General features: G+C 47.4%; 1 protein-coding gene across 1 annotated transcript; it reads left to right on the top strand.

Moving 5' to 3' along the window:
* The first annotated feature begins 948 nt into the window (after window positions 1–948).
* ACTR1A (actin related protein 1A) lies at window positions 949–17,000 on the top strand. The gene is made up of 11 exons (XM_019725010.2): window positions 949–1,108; window positions 8,362–8,426; window positions 9,336–9,411; window positions 10,158–10,283; window positions 11,080–11,204; window positions 12,401–12,617; window positions 13,337–13,429; window positions 13,995–14,169; window positions 14,273–14,334; window positions 15,010–15,050; window positions 15,234–17,000. Exons 1-11 carry the CDS (start codon window positions 1,061–1,063, stop codon window positions 15,334–15,336), a joined length of 1,131 nt encoding a protein of 376 aa, XP_019580569.1. The 5' UTR covers window positions 949–1,060; the 3' UTR covers window positions 15,337–17,000.
* The last annotated feature ends 914 nt before the right edge of the window (window positions 17,001–17,914 follow it).

Genomic DNA, 17,914 nt, shown 5'->3' on the forward strand with positions numbered 1-17,914 from the left:
TTAGGCAGAGGTATGCAGATCGTCTTGAGGAACACCAATGTTCATTATCTACCATGAGCCTGCCCTTCCCCATTACTTTGACTCTCTGTAACTGGGAGAATTTTTAATTCCTAAGGCACCGGGTTGGGAGTTATTTTCTTGTTTACAATAACTTTTTAAAAAGTAATATCTCCCACTCAATGATCTTGAAGAAATTCCAAAAGACGAATAGAAAGGAGTCCTGGCTACCAGTGCTATTGACTACAAGCATCCCTGTAACTTGAAGCAGCGGAGGAAATAATCTAGAGAAAAATGCACTGAAATCATTTGAAAGCAGTGACTTTTCACCTCCATTTTCTCACTTATCAATGTCAAGTCTCTACAAATAATTCCAAATGCCAGTCTTCAGACCAATGTTAGCCTGTTGCAAAGTTTACACCTATCCAGGAAAAAAATGCGAAAAGCAATGAAAATGTGTTGTTGTTTTTTCCTAAAAAGCAAATTTTATGCAATTTATTTCCTTTGTTCCAGGAATATGTCCTTCCCCGTGTGTGTGTATTAAAATTTATTTTATTAGAGTGTGGTGGTCATAGATGTTTATTAATATCTTATGGATACAGATAAAAACATGGTAGCCTTAATATTGTCCAGAAGTGGTGGGGAGTGGCAGAACTGATCTGTAAAATCCAAACATCTACGAATTACTGACCAATCCAAAGCGAACTACAGACAAGTACTTCAGCATGCACTGCGAATCCCTCCAAAGGGATCCCTACAGGTCCAAGCTTGCAATACAACCATCAATCTGAATCCCCGTGTATTTATCTATGGAAACTACAAAGCCCAGGGTACTGTGCGTCGGAAACGCAACACCGGGTCTCTTAAATTAGGCGGGGCTCCGAAACTGCCTTGCCCTCTAACTGCAGGTGCAAGACATGGTGGGGGTTGTAGTTCTTCCGAGGTGAGGTCGGGCCGCTCCCTGGCCGCCCTGCATCAGCGGCTACACTGCGCATGCGCGTCAGTGGCGCTAGCTGCGGACCCGGCAGGCAGTTCCTTCCTCGGAAGGAGAGATTCCTCTGCCATGGAGTCCTACGATGTGATCGCCAACCAGCCTGTTGTGATCGACAACGTGAGTTTCGTCTTCCATTTCTCTAAAGGGACTCATGCTCTCCTCCCCGAAGGGATCCCTTCCCGGCTTTCAAGCCTGCGCCGCCGGCTCTTTGTCACTGGTCCGGCCTGTCAGGCGGGTTCAACCGCCGCTACCTCCGTCCTTCCTCCACCCATAGTCCGCAGGCAGGGCGGCCGGCCAGCAACCATGGGATAGAGAACTTGGGAGTGGATAAAGGGAACAGCTGTAGTCCGAGCCGGGTCCTTTGGGCCCTTGACTCTTAGGGGCCTTAACCGCTCTGTGAGCGCCCGGCACCCGCCCCTCCCCAGTTTCCGATAATTCTATTGGCTGTTCTGGCTGTCCATCTTGACCGATGACCCCGCCTCTGAGCCTTGCCTGATGAGGGCTGCCCTCTGCAGTGATTGGCTTGCGCCCGTGCCGTTCTTCCGGGCCGTCAAAGCGTTTCTCTTTAAGGGGCGGTGCGGTGCACGAGGACTGTGGGGATTGGCTGTCGGAACTCTCAGTGGTAGGGCCTGATGGGCTAGGGCCGGTCCGCGGGTGGAGAAGGGCTAAGTTTCCTTTGGTCTGGAGCTGGCCGGGTTGCTTGGTGGTGTATCTGGGTGGGGCCCAAGAATGTGGTGTCAGAAATGGCCATCAGATTTCAGTTATTTCTGTGATTGTAAGTTATAGCGTTAATAAAGGTCGAGAAGAAGGGAGAGTGACAAAGCAAGCAGGGAGGTACCTTCCTCTTTGGAACGCCTAGTTGCTGGGGGGAAAATTTTACCTACATAGTGTTTGCCAGGCTCTCTAGCGCTTACAGAGGACTTTCACATACTCGTACCTTCGAGTTGGATCCTCACAAAAACTGGGTGGATAGTTAAGGCAGGACGTTTGATGCTCGTTTTACAAATGAGAAAACGAGCGCGAAGAGGTTTCAAACAAGGTCGCACTAAATCCAGTGCTTTATCCGTTATTCCATTCCCCCACGCCAAGCATCAATAGTGATAAATGAAAAAAATCTAAATATTGCTTTTATTTTGCGCGGAAGGAGACAATTGTAAAACAACTGCTTTCTTTCCTCCAAAGGTTTGATCCCACCAAAATTGGTTGATACCTTTTCTGTACCCCTTCTAAGTCCCTCCATTGAGGCAAAACTGCCAGTTCCCTCTGTCCTAAGCTGACTGTCAGATTTGCTCTGTTGATCCAGCCCTCTGGGACCTTAGGTAAATTGCAAGGTCTTTTCATTTGTATCATCTGTTTTAAGCTTCAGCTCTGGTAGGTAGATGGGAATGATTATCCTCAGTTTATGCAGGAAAGTGAGGCTTGGAGGGGTTAAATAACAGTATTCGAACTACCAGGTTTGTAAGTTGAGGAGCCAAGACTCAAATTGAGATCAGGTTCCAAGTTCCTAACTTTTTTCAAAAAAAGGTGCTTTTTTGTTGTTGTTAGCTTTCCCTCTCTTCAGGGGTATAGCTTCTGCCTTGAAAAGCAAGAAGTTGAGTTCAATGAGACAAATCATTTTGAAGAGGATTTTGTTTGTTTGTTTCACTCACTAGACTATTAAATTCTTGTGGGAAAAGATGGTATCCCTTCATTTTTCAATAATTTCCCCTTCCCCACCTCCTTCCACACACAGAGTACCTAGGTTCAGGCATCACTGAGTACACAGTGTTTTTTCATTGCATTGATGGGTAGGTGGATGAATGACTGAATATCGCTATCACAGTAGCAATGATGTCCCTAAATAAAGGATGGGGTGGGGCAGCCTAGTTAGTTACTGCACAGGGTTGAGTAGGACTCCTTGTTCTTGACGTTGATTTTTCAGAAACACCACTATTTCTGTCTTCAGCTTGTTTGTGTGTGCTGCATCTGCCTTTTTCATAATTTGAAAAAGAAAGTAGCTTCTTTTTTTCATCAGCCATGAAGAAGCAGTGTGTCCATCCCACTAAATCCTTTGCTTCTTGAATTATTGGGCAGAAGTTCAATCTCCCCCTCATTTTCTTTAATGTCACTTAAGCTAATGCTTCTTAGTTTCTCCTTTCTCTTTCTTGCTAGTGTATTTGAAATGCATTAAGGCAGTGGTGCATTTTCAGTTTCAAGGTTTAGAGACTCAACTTGTTTTTTTTCTCTAGGTAAGCATTTCCTTTATTATGCCAATACTGCCAAAAGGTGAAGTAGGAGAAACTTAAGTAATTGTCCCATTAGGGTTTACTGAGCATCTGTCACATTTTTATATTTGGGGCCTTCGGTAGTTCTTGCTGTTTGACATTTAGAGAGTTTGTTTTGTTTCAAAGTGAAAGGTGGATAAGAAAAATCATTTTAAATATTTGAGGCAATTTTATATTATGAGAATAATGTATCTTAGCAGGTTTAACATCTCCATAGGTCAACATATGGCTACAATTTTGTTTCTGGGCTAAGAAGAGTGTAATTAAAATAAAGGAGAACAAAGAAAGCAGGGAAAAGAGGGAAGAGCCTCGTTATTGAGTTCACAACCTTTCCCAGTATTAAGACAATGTTGACCACTCCTTTCATTCTATTCTGGCACCAAACCAATTCATCAGAATTTAATGAGAAAAATGGAGGGGAGTGAGGGGGCGGTGTACTTGCCTGTGTTTTAATGACAATAGAGTGATTTTTTAAAATTAAACATAAGTTATTCTTTCCAAAGGCATACAGCACAACACGATAATGCAAGAGGAGGACAGCTCCGGGGTGACATTTTGAGGACCACAACACTTTGATTAGATTACTATGTTTATTCTAAAGCACTCAGGTCTTTGCTAAGATCTCAAAGGTTAAGTTCTGCCCTAAAATGGATCAACATATTTAAAACTGTCTATCTTAAAACTCTTTGTGACTATGTCAGGCTAAATGTAGGCACAGTATCAGATCTTTACAAGTTCATTAATAAGAGTTCCACTGTTTTGGAGAGATGTTATGCTGCTTCAACCCCCTTTTAAAAAAATGAGATACATTAAAAATGCAGAAAAATTTTGAGAAGTATATAATAAGCACCCACATACGTAGGTAGCATGTGTCTACTACCCAGGTTTAATGAATTGACATTTGCCATATTTGCTTCAGATTTGTTTTTTTAGGAAATAAAACATTACAGGTATAATTGAAAACTCTTTGTACCCTTTCACAATCCCATCCTCTCTTTCTGTTCCAGAAGTAACCCCAGAAGCAACCATAATCATAAAATTGATGTGCTCCTTCCCATCCCTGATTTTATGTATACATTGTGTGCGTACTGTTTGTATTTTGAATTTTTACTTAAATGCTAGCATCTTATTCACCAGCTCTTCTTTTTATTATAGAAAATTTCAAACATAAACAAAGGGAGAAAGAATAGTATAACAAACATCCACATATTCATCACCTAACTATAACCATTATCAACTCTTGGCCAATCTTTTTGATTACATTCCCACCCACTTTCCTCTCCTACACGCTTTCAAAACAGAATCAGTAGCCTATTATCAAACCTAATAAAGTAACAATAATTCCTTAAGATCATCAAATATCCACTCAATGTTCAAATTTCACTAATTGTCTCTTTTTTTTTACAATTTGTCATCAGCTTTTAAGATACGCCGATTCACTTAAGTTTAAGGGACCCTAGAATTAGCTGAAGAAATGAAGTCAGTGTCTTTATTTAACATGGCCACTTACCATGTGACATCCAGGCTGTTGGTTGTACAACTTCAGCAAGAATCCATCCCTAGCTTAACGGAAAGGGTGAAGGGGAGGTGACTTGTAGAAATATCTCACTGTTCAGTTATGTGTATTTTGAGAGCCAAGGAAGGGCTTCACACCAAGCTAGGTGCTCTGAGGGTAAGAAAAAAGTCAGATACTGTGTGGAAGGAGAACTATCAAGAATGAGTTGCTGGGAATGCCTAGAATAGGGGTCTTCAACTCAATGCCTGCAGAGGCCAAGCAGAAACATTAAAAAGGGAGAGGAAGCAGATAGCCTTAAAGGTGATATAAGGAATATGGAAGGTGCATTGAGCATACCTGACCAAAGGCCCAGCTGCTTCTCCTTTTCAGCCAGTTGTCCCCATGCAGGAACGCAGTTCCAGTGTTGCCAGACCTGATTTTTCAAGAGAAATCAGAAATGTTAAATATCATATGCAGTCTCCAAGTTTTAACTGTCAGAAGTTAATGTAAAAGTAGTTTGTGGTCTATAGAGACAGAAGTAGATTAGTGGTTGCCAAGGGCTGGGGGTGGGGGGAAGGATGGAGAGTGACTGCTAATGGGTACAGAATTTTTGGGGGGATGATGAAACAGTTCTGAAATTAGATTGTGGTAATGATTGTACAACTCTGTGAGTATACTAAGAACCATTGAGTTACACACCTTGAATGGGTAAATTGGTGTGTGAATTTTATGTCAATTAAGTTGTTTTTTAAGAAGTACTTTGTGGGCCAAACAAACTATGTCTTTGGGCCAAAATCGGCCACGAGTTTCCTAAAAGCTAAGGTTCCATCCACCTTTCAGCATCCTTTTCCCACTTGTGAAATAGGAGACAGTTAGCTTCCTACCTGGGCATGTCCAGAATAATCCAGAGCTCTTAGGATGAAAGTCACCCAAGCCACGGGACCTATAGCCAGCAGATACTGGGAGAACCTTGCTATGGGATTTGCTATTTGTTCTCCTGCATCAGAAGGAGAATGAAGGGTTAGTGGTGGCTGGCAGATTTGAGTCCTGAAAACCCAAATATTTATGAGGCTACTTTTTCAAAAAGCCTTTACAAGCATTTGTTCACTTGGTTTTGCTAGAATGAATAACAGAGTGGCAGCCCATTTACCAGGTACACAGTTCCTAGTTATAAATATTGTTAAAGAAATGGACATTAGCCTTTTATATGACATCATGGTATGGCTTGAGCAGAACAGAGAGACTGGCCATCCTAGTGCCTGACTTTGGCAACACAGGGTGGGGGAACTGCCTCCCCCTGTCCCCACCCATTCTTCATCCAACTGCTGGCCTGGCAGGCCGGCTCCTGGGTCTGGTGCATTATTCCCAACACCGCCTTGGCCTTTTCTGTACCGCCTCTGCCTGGGGCTTCTCGCATTCCAGCTGCTCATACATTAGACTTCATCTGCCTAATACATTAGACTTCATCTGCCTCAGTCATCTGAGCTTGATTTTCACTTTAGTCAGCCAGAACCTATTGGAGTACCCTGCAAATTCCAGATACTGCTGATACATAAAGTCTCTGACCTCGAGGAACTTGGGCTGAAAAGAGACGAAAAAGAAAACCATAAAGTCAAATAGAAAGCAGAATGAAATTCATGCTACCTAGTGGTACAGGTAATGGTGATGTTATGAGATAATAGGAAGAAGATAATTAATTCCACTTGGGGACTAGCCCTCAGGAGAAAGGCAGTAATATTTGAACTTGGCCTTCTATACTCTTGCTGGGAGGACAGAAAGAAAGAAATGAACCTAACATCTTAATCTGCCTTCTTACTCAGACTCTAGTCCATTTGCTAGTAAACTCAAAATCAAATATCCAGGAAAATCATCTCTTAAAACTATCTAGAGTCTAAAGTACAGGTCTCATCTTTTCTTGTTTTCAGCCTTTACCAGGCGATCCCGTGAGTCAGTTGGCATCACCACACCCAGATGAAGGCAGTGAGCAATCATAGGAAGCTTGAGCTAATAAATTCCCGGAGTTCTCTTGTACAGCGCTGTTCTCACCGTCCATGCCTCTGCCCCGGAGCCCTTGTGTTTGCAGTGGGATAATTCTCCCTCCTTCCCAATCTCTCAGCTCAGTTTACAGCTGCAACTTTTTTTAACTTTTTAAAATTTATTTAAGTGTGTTTTTCCAGGACCCATCAGTTCCAAGTCAAGTAGTTGTTTCAATCTAGTTGTGGAGGGTGCAGCTCACAGTGGCTCATGCAGGGATCGAACTGGCAACCCTGGTGTTATGAGCATTGCGCTCTAACCAACTGAGCTAACGGGCCGCCCCTACAGCTGCAACTTTTCCAGGCTCCTTGCAATTCTGCCCAGGCAATGAGTTCGCACTTGTCTCCCGTTTGGCAGAGTTTCCTGCTGTCTTAGAGAACTGGCTTATCCTGCTGAACTTACTGTTTTCCCTATCCTTCAATCACTTACTTCCTCTCTCTATGTTTCCAGAATCAGGCATTCGGATGGCCCATCTCAACACCTTATCCCATAGAAAAGCAGGAATAAGAGGGAGGGAGGGAACCAGGGGTGTTGCTGGGAAGCCTTTGGTGAAAAGGTAAAACCTTGGCTATTTCACATCTCCTGATGTATTTACTGCTTGCTTTGTGGGTTCTGGAAATATCACACTCCACCGCAGGAAAAGGCTCGCCCTAATTAGCTGCAGTCCGTGTTGGGGTGGAAGGATGAGTGTCTCGTGGGGGTGGTGGAAGAGTTAAGAAGGAGGAGAACGCAGTGTATCCGCAAGCAGTATCCAGCCCCCACAGCTGTCCTGCGTGGAGTTGGCACCTGTGTCTAGAGTCAGGGTTTACTTTGGTTGGGCCCTGGGTGGTGTCAGATGCTGGTGGGAATAGTCAGATTCTTCCTGGGCACCACACCCAACATGCCAAGGATTGGAGCTGCTGGATTGTAATGTTGGGTCTCTTCTCAGACAGTGTTTTAGGGCTTCCCTGCTCTGTATCGTTAGGAGACCAAGGAGTAAAACAAAGCATAATTTAAAAAACAATAACTGCAAACCCCCACAAAGCAGAGCCATCTGCCCCTGCAGTAAGAACCAGGTAACGTGTGTCCCATTGGAGTCAGCTTCAAGCGTGCCACTGCTCATGGTGGTGTCTGTCATATACGCGCTGCAGGGCAGGGAGAGTCAGTGAAAAGCATCCCATGGTGGTATAACAGAAAGAATCGCACGCTCTTCTCACCTTGGCTTGTTCTTGAACTTGGCTGCTTGGGTGCTTCTAGCTGCTTTTCTTTTCTCTCCTCAGGTTTTCTCTTTTCCCTCCCTTTATTAATATTATTTTTAACGCCAAAAGTAAAACATATTCGGTGTAGAAAAGTCAAAGAATACAGAAAAGTCAAATAATACTTGGAGCGTGCAGTGAATGTTCTCACCATCCCCAGTGCCATTTCCCTCCCTTTGGCGGGCATTCACTATGCAAATGCTTATCTAAATGGATATATTATACACAAAGATAAGGTCTCTTTCCTTAATAAAAATGAAACCGTATTATACATATTGTATGATAACATATCTCCTCTTGTTTTTGTGATACTTCTGACTTTTCCTTCTCCTCTCTTCTCAGGGATCCGGTGTGATTAAAGCTGGTTTTGCTGGTGATCAGATCCCCAAATACTGCTTTCCAAACTAGTAAGTCATTCTGTAGCTTAATCAGAAGCCTGGGAGGCTTGTCAGCTTTGTTACAGGATCAGCCCTCTGTCTTTTAGGGGAGAAGGGATCTGTTGTTTGGGTCCGCCTTGGTACTCAAAACAAGCAAGGACAGGAGCTGGCTTTTGGAGTCAGCAAAGGAAACAGTTGCCTACGTGGTACAATTTGAGAGGCACAGGCAGGAGACCTCTTTTTTAAATTTGATTTTATCTGATGCCAAAATTGTAATTGGTAACCCTTTGCTTTGGATGACTTTGGATGGGCTCTTTATGGAGCCCTCTTGTAAAATTCTGTCACCCAGGATGGGGTTTAACGTTAAACCTTACCTACTCTTTCAGTGACAATGAGTTTCTCAGCTCTTTCCTCCTAAGACAGAGACACTGCAAGCAGGAAAAGGGCACAAATGCCTGGCGAAGGGGCTTAAAGGGGGAGAAAAGGGAAGAAGGCCATCTGTCATCTTTAAAACAACACAGTGTTACTTAGTAGAAGGCCTGGGCAGGGAGCTAAGGAGACTCAAAATTTTGAGTTAACCATTCATTTGGAAAATCTTGTTTCGTTGTCCTTGGTCTGCATATACTCGGGGGAAAGAGAAGAACTAGAGGTATTGAATCCCCTAAAATTTGTTTTAATGACATAATATAAATATAATTAAAATATGAAATAATACACAAATAACTTAAAACAATACATGTTCATTGTAGAAATTGGGAAATGCAGAAAAGTAGAAAGAAGAAAATCCAAACCCACTGTAACCTCACTCCTCAAAGATAATCACAGTAGAATTGAATATGTCTTCCCATCTAAGGATGTGCCTCGATACATCCTTCCTGTGTTCTGTCATGTGTTCTGTCGTCAAATGAAAACTGTTGGTCCTCCCACTCTCTTTTGTAGTGTGGGCAGACCCAAGCATGTTCGCGTCATGGCAGGAGCCCTTGAAGGCGACATCTTCATTGGCCCCAAAGCTGAGGTAATTCCCACTCCTAGCGAAGAAGCCTCAAGCCAGCAGAGGACTTTCATTGTTCCCCACGAGGGCAGTGTCCCAACAGTAGGACACAACCATGAGAAAAAGGAACAATGTCCTCTTAAAATCTTCCCTTTGGTTCTCTCATCCTAGGCCTCATCCGTCTTTTTTTCCCAGGAGCAGCCTCTGGTTTTAGAGAGAAAAGATCAAACCCCACTTTGAGGAACAGAAACCAGTCTAGAAAATGGGGCTGTTGCCTTCCTTCTGTATTTTATCACTACCTTGACAGTGATCAGATTGACTGTCTTGGTTATTTTTATGGCAAAAGAGATTAGGGGGAGAACCTGGCTGGGTACCCTGGGGATGAGTTAATTAGCAGTTTGGCAGAGCCCTCAGGCAGCCCCTGGAAGCAGAACAACAACCATAGTTGCCAGCCTGGGCTTCAAGTGCTGAAGCCCAGGGGTGGGAGCCAGGAGTTTATGTCTGGGGGCCAGGCAATGAGAAATGTGCCCCCTGGCACTTGCCCTAGGGGCACCCAAGGGCCCATGGAAAAGCAGAAGCTTTCCGCTTTGCGTGCTGATTGGGCAGTGAGAGCAGTTTGCAGCGTAGCGTTGGAAACTTGGAGAATGGGTGCCCACCCTTAGTCCTGGGTGAGAACTGCAGGGTGGGAACTTCCAGGCCTGTAAGAGCAGGTTCCACCGGGCCCAGCTGAGAGGCTGGCTGCTGCTGTACGTCCCGCTCTCTGCCCCCAGGAGCACCGGGGGCTGCTCTCCATTCGGTACCCCATGGAGCATGGCATCGTCAAGGACTGGAACGACATGGAACGCATCTGGCAATATGTCTACTCTAAGGACCAGCTGCAGACCTTCTCAGAGGAGGTGAGGGTCCTGTGCGGGTCAGCCCTGCAGGGTGTGCAGAGCTGGGCAGCTCCCCTACCCCAGAGATGAGGTTGGCGATAATTGCCAAGCGTGTTTGAGTCTTACTGTGTGCCAGGCTCCAGGCCATGTGCTTTTCAGACATGTTCGCATTTAATCTTCTCACCATTCCTGTGAGATGTAGGTAGTATTATCTCTATTCTACAAATAAGGGAACAGAAGTTCTGAAAAGCCAAGTAGTGATTCCAAGATCACCCAGTAAATAAAATGGTAGAGCTGGGATTCAAACCCACGTCTTTCAGACTTCAGAGCCTGTACTCTTTAACTCCTAAGGAAGTAACTTTCAACTCCGAAATACCAAGGCACATGCACACTAGGTGCATCAGAATTTCCAGGGGAGGGATCTGTTCTGTTTCTAAAAGTATGTTCAATATTGAAATTTAATTTTCTATTCTGAAAAAATTTTTTTATTATTTTTATCACAATTCCAAATTTAGAGTTCAGCAAAAGCTTCTTGATAATTAGAGTTGATGCAGTGACCTATATAAGAATCTTAAAGGTAAAAGAGGGGAGTAAAGGGGTAGAGGCAAGGACAGAATGAGACTTTTAAGGGGGCATGGTTTTGGAAAGTTGAGAAACTGGCCAGGGCTAGGTGACAGGCCCAGTTTGCCTTCTTTTGGAGGGAGGCTGACAGAGGTCCCCTGGGCTCTCTAGCCAGCCACTCGGGCTTCTCCCACAGTACTAATGTGGGGTAGAAATCCAGCCTCGCCCTGACTGCCGTCTGGGCATCTTTTACCAGCATCCTGTGCTCCTGACGGAGGCACCTTTAAACCCACGGAAAAACCGGGAACGAGCTGCCGAAGTTTTCTTTGAGACCTTCAATGTGCCAGCCCTTTTCATCTCCATGCAAGCTGTGCTCAGCCTGTGAGTAGCCTGGCCCCTTGGGGGAAAGCAGTCCTTGGGCGGAATCAAGGCTGCGTCTGCTTTGGGTTGTTTCAGAGCAACTTGAGCACCTGCTGGGGAAGGGTTAGAGGTGCTGGGGAAGGGAGTGGTGAGGCTGTCTCCCAGTCTCATACTCTCTGCGGGTGTGGCGCCCAACGCTCTGCGCTCTGCCTGCTGGGAAGGCCACGTGCTGCTACAGCTCTTCCTAAGGCTCTTATAATGTGTTCAGGTATTTATTCTATTTATTCTGCCTCCTTGTGCAGGTGCTGTGTGAGGCTGGTGGTAGGGTCATGATGAAAACACCACCATGGTCCCCCTGTCATTCCTGTCATATTCCCAGCCTGCCTCACACCAGAGTTAGGTCTGTGGCCAAGGTTGTACCCTGGTGACCTGCAGAGGGAATGTGTTTGACCCCATTAAAAAGTTGAGAGCCAGCATTTAAAAACTGGGAGATTTCCTATCAAAATCCAAATTCCTGGCTTCTCTGAAAAAAATGGGAATATCTGGTAGTGTTGGGCCTGTATTCCTAGGTATAGGGCAAAAATCAGCTGGAACTGAAAGCAGCTGCCATGTAGGTAGTTTGCTACCTTGACTTCACCACAGTCCACTCCAATCCTCCTTGCCCTCCCTACATGAAGGCAGAGTGCTCGTTGCTATTTATCAAACATTGTGGGTTTTTTCCTCCTCATATCACATAAATATATGTCTGTACTCGTGTCTTTACCAAAAGAGAAAAAAACTAAAGACAGACATACAGGGCCATGTGGGGGGGGAATCTAGTTTTATGTGGAAGTGAAAATATTCTTATTTTCCTTTACTCATTTACTTTTCCTGCCTAGCCCCTGTAGGCATTCGAATTTTTTCCCTCTCATCTAGAGAGTAAATCTGCCCCTCAGGCTAGGTCCCTGAAATGGCTGAAGGCCAGGCCGTCTCCTGAGATTTGAGGGCCTGCTCTTCCGGGAGTGAGGAGGGAGCTTGCAGTGGCTCAGCTCCCTTCATTCAGGTATTTCACGGCTCGCTTCAGTGCTCAGGCTGCCTCAGTACTCAGTCCAGGCCAAAGCCCCTGGAGCGAGGCCAGCCCCAGCTTTGGTTAGATGATACTGATCTCGAAAAAGAAATGAGTTTCTTCCCAGAGTGAGCAGGCAGGGCTTAGTGATGGTTTGCCTCCTTTGCTTCAGTTATGCCACAGGCAGGACCACAGGTGTGGTGCTGGATTCTGGGGATGGCGTCACCCATGCTGTGCCCATTTATGAGGGCTTCGCCATGCCCCACTCAATCATGCGCATTGACATCGCTGGCCGAGACGTCTCTCGCTTCCTTCGTCTCTACCTGCGTAAGGAGGGCTATGATTTCCACTCATCCTCCGAGTTTGAGATTGTCAAGGCCATAAAAGAAGTGAGTGCTGCCCCATGGGCCCAGGGGTGGGTAGGGAATGGGAACAGAGCAGCCAGGATTTCCGTGACCTGGAGTGAAGAGAGGCCAAGTTCCTGTCCTGGGGGTCAGGGTCAGGCTCTGGTCTCCCAGCCAGGCCTCCTGGTGTCTGTGTGATCTCCAGCTGGGGCCCCTCACACCGACAGACCCACCTTCCCGAAGTGCCGCCATCTCTTAGGGAAAAGGGAGCTGCTTCTACTTCTTAAACTGGGTGATGGGTACACCAGTGATCACTAGGTTTTTTATACCTTATGTACAAATTACGTATGTTCTATTACATCCTTGAAGAATTCAGAATGCATTTTACTTTTTAAGTAAACTGTCCTCCTGCCACCTGTGGCTCTAGGGAAACCTCTGAGCTGGGTAAACGGGGCTCAGAACCATATATGAATAGAAGAAAGATGCCTTAGTCTAAAGTTAGGTTGTGGTCTCAGACCCAGATCCAGAGAATCAAGTTTCCACGCTTGTCCACCAGGAAGGTGGAGTAGGTGGGGACTCATATCCTAAATGCCACCAGTAAAGGCCAGCAGAAATCTCCCTGCTCCTGCTTTGGGGCAGCAGCTCTAACCACCTTTAGGGCAATCACTGGATTGGGCAGATTTCTGCAGCAGCCACCACTCCCCTGGGACTTTGACCAGGTAGGAACCAGGTCCTCCCTGCCTAACTCGTGCTTGGTTCTGCAGAGAGCCTGCTACCTATCCATAAATCCCCAGAAGGATGAAACACTAGAGACGGAGAAGGCTCAGTACTACCTGCCCGATGGCAGCACCATTGAGGTAGGTAACCGTACCTCTCCCCTCAGGCCCCCAAAAGCTCTGGGCCCAAACACAACTCCGCATGGGGAGGCTGGAGTCAGATGTGCCAGTCCTTTTACACCCCTTGCCTGGAGGAGTGGAGCTCTTGAGCAGCACTGTCTCCTACCCAGCAAGGTACCAGGGACTTGCTTCTCCCACATGGAGGGGAGGAGGCACCAGAGGCATTGTCCTAGAGGCGGGGCTTAGGAGCGGGGTGGTTAGTGCTGTCCTTAACCACTTGGGTGCCGCGTAGAGTGAGTTGCCTCTCCCTGAACCTCCACTGATAGGAAGAAATTTCCATGAATTAGTTAATCTATGTATTAATGCAAGGGTCTCTTGGCTGGAAATGCCCGAGCTAGGATTAAACAGAGGAGCTTCCTCTCTAGTTTCCCAGGAGCCCTTTCTTTGTTCCTTGAGTCCCTTGGCAAACAAAGTCTTCCCTGAGCCACTGGTTACTAAAAGGTGGGCAGAGGGGGCCTCTTCATTCCCACTGTCAAAGGGACTCAGCCGCAGTCCCAGCCCCGGAAACTTGCCTTTCACCCTGCAGATTGGCCCTTCCCGATTCCGAGCACCTGAGCTGCTGTTCAGGCCAGACCTGATTGGCGAGGAGAGTGAGGGCATCCATGAGGTGCTGGTGTTTGCCATCCAGAAGTCTGACATGGACTTGCGGCGCACGCTTTTCTCTAACATTGTCCTCTCAGGAGGCTCCACCCTGTTCAAAGGTTGGTCTTTGCTCTTGGGGCCCTTCCCCTGGAAGCTTCCAGATCCTGTTACACCTGGCTGCCCAGAGGATTCATTTGAGATTCTCCTTTCCTGCCCATTCAGGTTTTGGTGACAGGCTACTGAGTGAAGTGAAGAAACTGGCTCCAAAAGACGTGAAGATCAGGGTACGAGCATGGCAGGGGTGGGGCTGGGTGGAACTGGGACTCCAAGAGTCCGAAGTCCCACATGGTATGGCCTCCCCTCCAGCTCTGCCCGAGCTTTTCAGGCAGCCAAGGGTACACAGGCACCGCCAGACAGCTTTGCTTCCACACTGACCCTGAGGTCTGCCAGAGGCGAGGACCCATTCTCACTCTCCATCTCTACAAAAGGCGGGGCAGGGTGCTAGGCTGGAGCCCCTCCTGTGGTCTGTCATAGAAACTGTCACACTGACAGGAGATTGACTTTTGCTGCTCCCCTGTGACAATCCAACGTCTTAGTCACCACTTAGGGGAGCTAGCCTGCCTGAGGAGGGAGGGGTCCTAAATGAAGGAGTCTGCTTCCTGCCAGGGACTCTACTTCCCACTGGCCCCCAGCACAGCTGAATCTTGCCCTACGTAGCCCCAGCTTCTCTAGGAATTGTACTTAAGGCTGCTGGAGACCTGCTTCTGAAGATGAGTGTCAGGCTGGCCACAAGACCCCCAGAGGGGCCACAGGGCCCAGCAGGGACATAACTTAAAGCTTACTGTGAGATGCCTCCACTGCCTCGGGCAGGGAGAGCTGGCCGTAAAGAGGAGAGTTGGAAGGGAAAGGCAGAAGGGAAGATGACTGTCTCAGATTCCTCTTTCCACCCACCCTTGCAGATATCTGCACCTCAGGAGAGACTGTATTCCACATGGATTGGGTGAGTAGTTCTCCTGGGAATAAGAGCGGAACAGGAAGCAAAGGCATTGATTACCCCTCACCCCCCACCCCCATCCTTTAAAGAGAAGCCTGGTCTGGTTTGGCCCCATGGGGCCTGGCAGGCTCCACGAATACCCATCTCCATACTCTTTCACAATGTTGCTTTGGATTCCCTCCATTCCAGGGGCTCTATCCTCGCCTCCCTGGACACCTTTAAGAAGATGTGGGTCTCCAAGAAGGAATACGAGGAAGATGGTGCCCGGTCCATCCACAGGAAAACCTTCTAATGTTGGGACATCATCTTCCTCTCTCTGAAGTTAACTCCACTTTAAAACTCGCTTTCTTGAGTCGGAGTGTTTGCGAGGAACTGCCTGTGTGTGTGAGTGTGCGTGTGGGTGTGTGGGTACGAGTATGTGCGCCTATGAGAGTGTGGCCCAGGAATCCCAGGGCCCAGAAAGGACAGTGAACTACCCACGATGGTGATGGCCTGAGGCCTGGGGTTGACCACTAACTGGCCCCTGACAGGGAAGAGTGCTGGCAGAGGGCCCCACTCCTTCGTCAACTGGGTCTTTTGTCTGGCTGTGTGAGACTGTTTACTACCATGGGGAGATAGGGAGGGAGGTAAACCCAACCCCCAGGAGACCTTGCTGCTGCCCATTCCAGGCTGGGTGAGCCCCACCCCCACCCCACCCCCAGGGTGCCCTGAGGCCCAAGGCAGCTGCTGCCTCCCTTGCTCATCATTCTATTCTCGATGTCTCTTGATCATAGACCGAGGACTGGGACCGGGGTTGAGTTCTGTCTGGTTTTGATTGCAGTTTGGGTTTGGGCAGCTGGAAGGGCTGTTTTAAAGTAACTCCAGGGTCAGGAGAGGGCAGGATGCCCTCAACTTCTCCTGGGTACCAGGACTACACTGGGAATTAGAGGAGGGCAGGAGTAGTGCTACTTCAGATTGGCAGCAAAGTTAATGTTCCAACCCCCAGCCCCCATCCAGGGGGCCTTGGAGAATTTAAGGAGCCTGTTGGCTCCAGGCCCTGTTACTTTTCATCTATCCTTGGGCAATGCCATCTTCAAACAGTTTTATTTATTGAAGTGTCTGTCCAGTAAGGGGACTGAAGAGAGGGAGCTCAGTGCCTCCTGCCACCAGTCGCCCTATTCACACTAATGTTTACAGCACCTAAACTTCGTGTAGCCTCCAGGCCCACCACTGCCTGCTTAGGGTAAATGACAGTATCCATAGGTTGAGGCCATTTGGGATCTGAGGCTACACGTGAAAGTCAATCCCGTTATTAGCCTTTCTTTCTCCCTCTTCCGCTTGCTCGCTGCCCTAGAATCACCAGGCTGGTGGCTGGTTGGATTTTCTGAAACAGGAGGTAGAATCAATCTTTGGCAGAGGCCCTCCCTAATACTGGAAAATGAGCTGCAATTAACCAAGTTGCCTTTTCCCACTCTAGCTGACTTGCGAGGCTAGGCTGTAGAAATGAGAAGGCCCCCTCTGGGCTGATTCTGTGCCATTCTTGACTTTGGACTTGTTTGGTTAGGGAGGGAGGAGGCCAGACCTGAGTGCCTGGAGCTGATGGGCTCAGGCTTATCAGCACCTGATCTGGGCCGGGCTGGCCAAGCAGTGGTCCAAAGGCCATTCAGCCCGGGTAGTACTAAAGCTGGGGCTAGCAGATGTTCACCGGCACCCTCACCTGACACCAAGACCTGCCCCAATCCCAAGTTCTAGGCAGTATTCTTCCCTATGCCACCCAACAACCAAAGGCCCTGCCAGGTGTGGGCCACAGCAGCAGGTGTGTGTGAAAGCTATGTGGCGACCCGTGGACTGCAGTGTGCTTAACCAGCTCACCTCCCTTCTCTTAGCCCAAGCCTGTCCCTCGCACAGCCTCACACAAACCACGTTGCCTGGTGGGGCCCAGTGTACTTAAATAAAGTCCTTCCAATAGACACGTCAGCTGGGCCTGTGTCTAGTCAGTACTGGTTGGGAAGAGGGAATGGTGGTGGGCCCAGAATCTGAAGTGACTGGGCCTCGTCTGTCCTCTAGAGGGCACTGCTGCACCAGCCAGTCTGGGCCAGACCTAGCCCAAGTCCCATCCTGTTAATTAAGCCCCTTGGTGAGACCCGAATGTGGGAAGCAGCTCTTGACGTCCCTGAAGTTAGGCTCTCAAAACTTCCATGTGTATAAGAAACTCAGGAGCTTATTAAAATGCGTTCCTGGGACCCATGCTCAGGTATTCTGATCAATCAGTTCTCCATTTAAAACCTATATACTTGGGGGTGGAGGGGAATTGCCAGGCACTTTACAAATGTTACCCCATTTCATCCTCCCACTGACCCTACAAAATGTAGGTATTTCTATCCACTTCACAGATGAGGAAATAGAGCCACAGAAAGATCACATAATTTCCCAAGGTTCTGTTCTTTATTAGCTAGGATTTGAACCCAGGCAACATAGCCCTAGAACCTACATTCTTAGCCACTATGCAGACCTCAACAACCCATTGGCCTAGAGCAGTGGTCCCCAATCAAGGTCAGTTTTGTCCCCAGGATACATCTGGCAATGCCTGGAAACGGTTGGTTGTCACCACTGTTGGGGAGATGCTACTGGCATCCAGTAAGCAGAGGCCAGGGGTGCTGCTAAATCACCACAACAAAGAATCATCTGGCCCCCGTGTCAGTGCCAAGGCTGACGTGCTGGCCTAGAGTAGAGGTTTCCAGTCCCAGCTGCATGTTAAAATCACCACAGAGCTTTCAAAAACCCTAGTGCCCAGGCAGTACCCCAGACTCATGAAATCGGAGTCTTGGGGCACAGAACTCGGACATTCACCATTTTTGAAAGCTCTGGTTGACTCCAAGCTTGAGGTCCTC

Source organism: Rhinolophus sinicus, linkage group LG07 (assembly GCF_036562045.2).
Source record: "Rhinolophus sinicus isolate RSC01 linkage group LG07, ASM3656204v1, whole genome shotgun sequence".
NCBI classification, from domain to species: domain Eukaryota; kingdom Metazoa; phylum Chordata; class Mammalia; order Chiroptera; family Rhinolophidae; genus Rhinolophus; species Rhinolophus sinicus.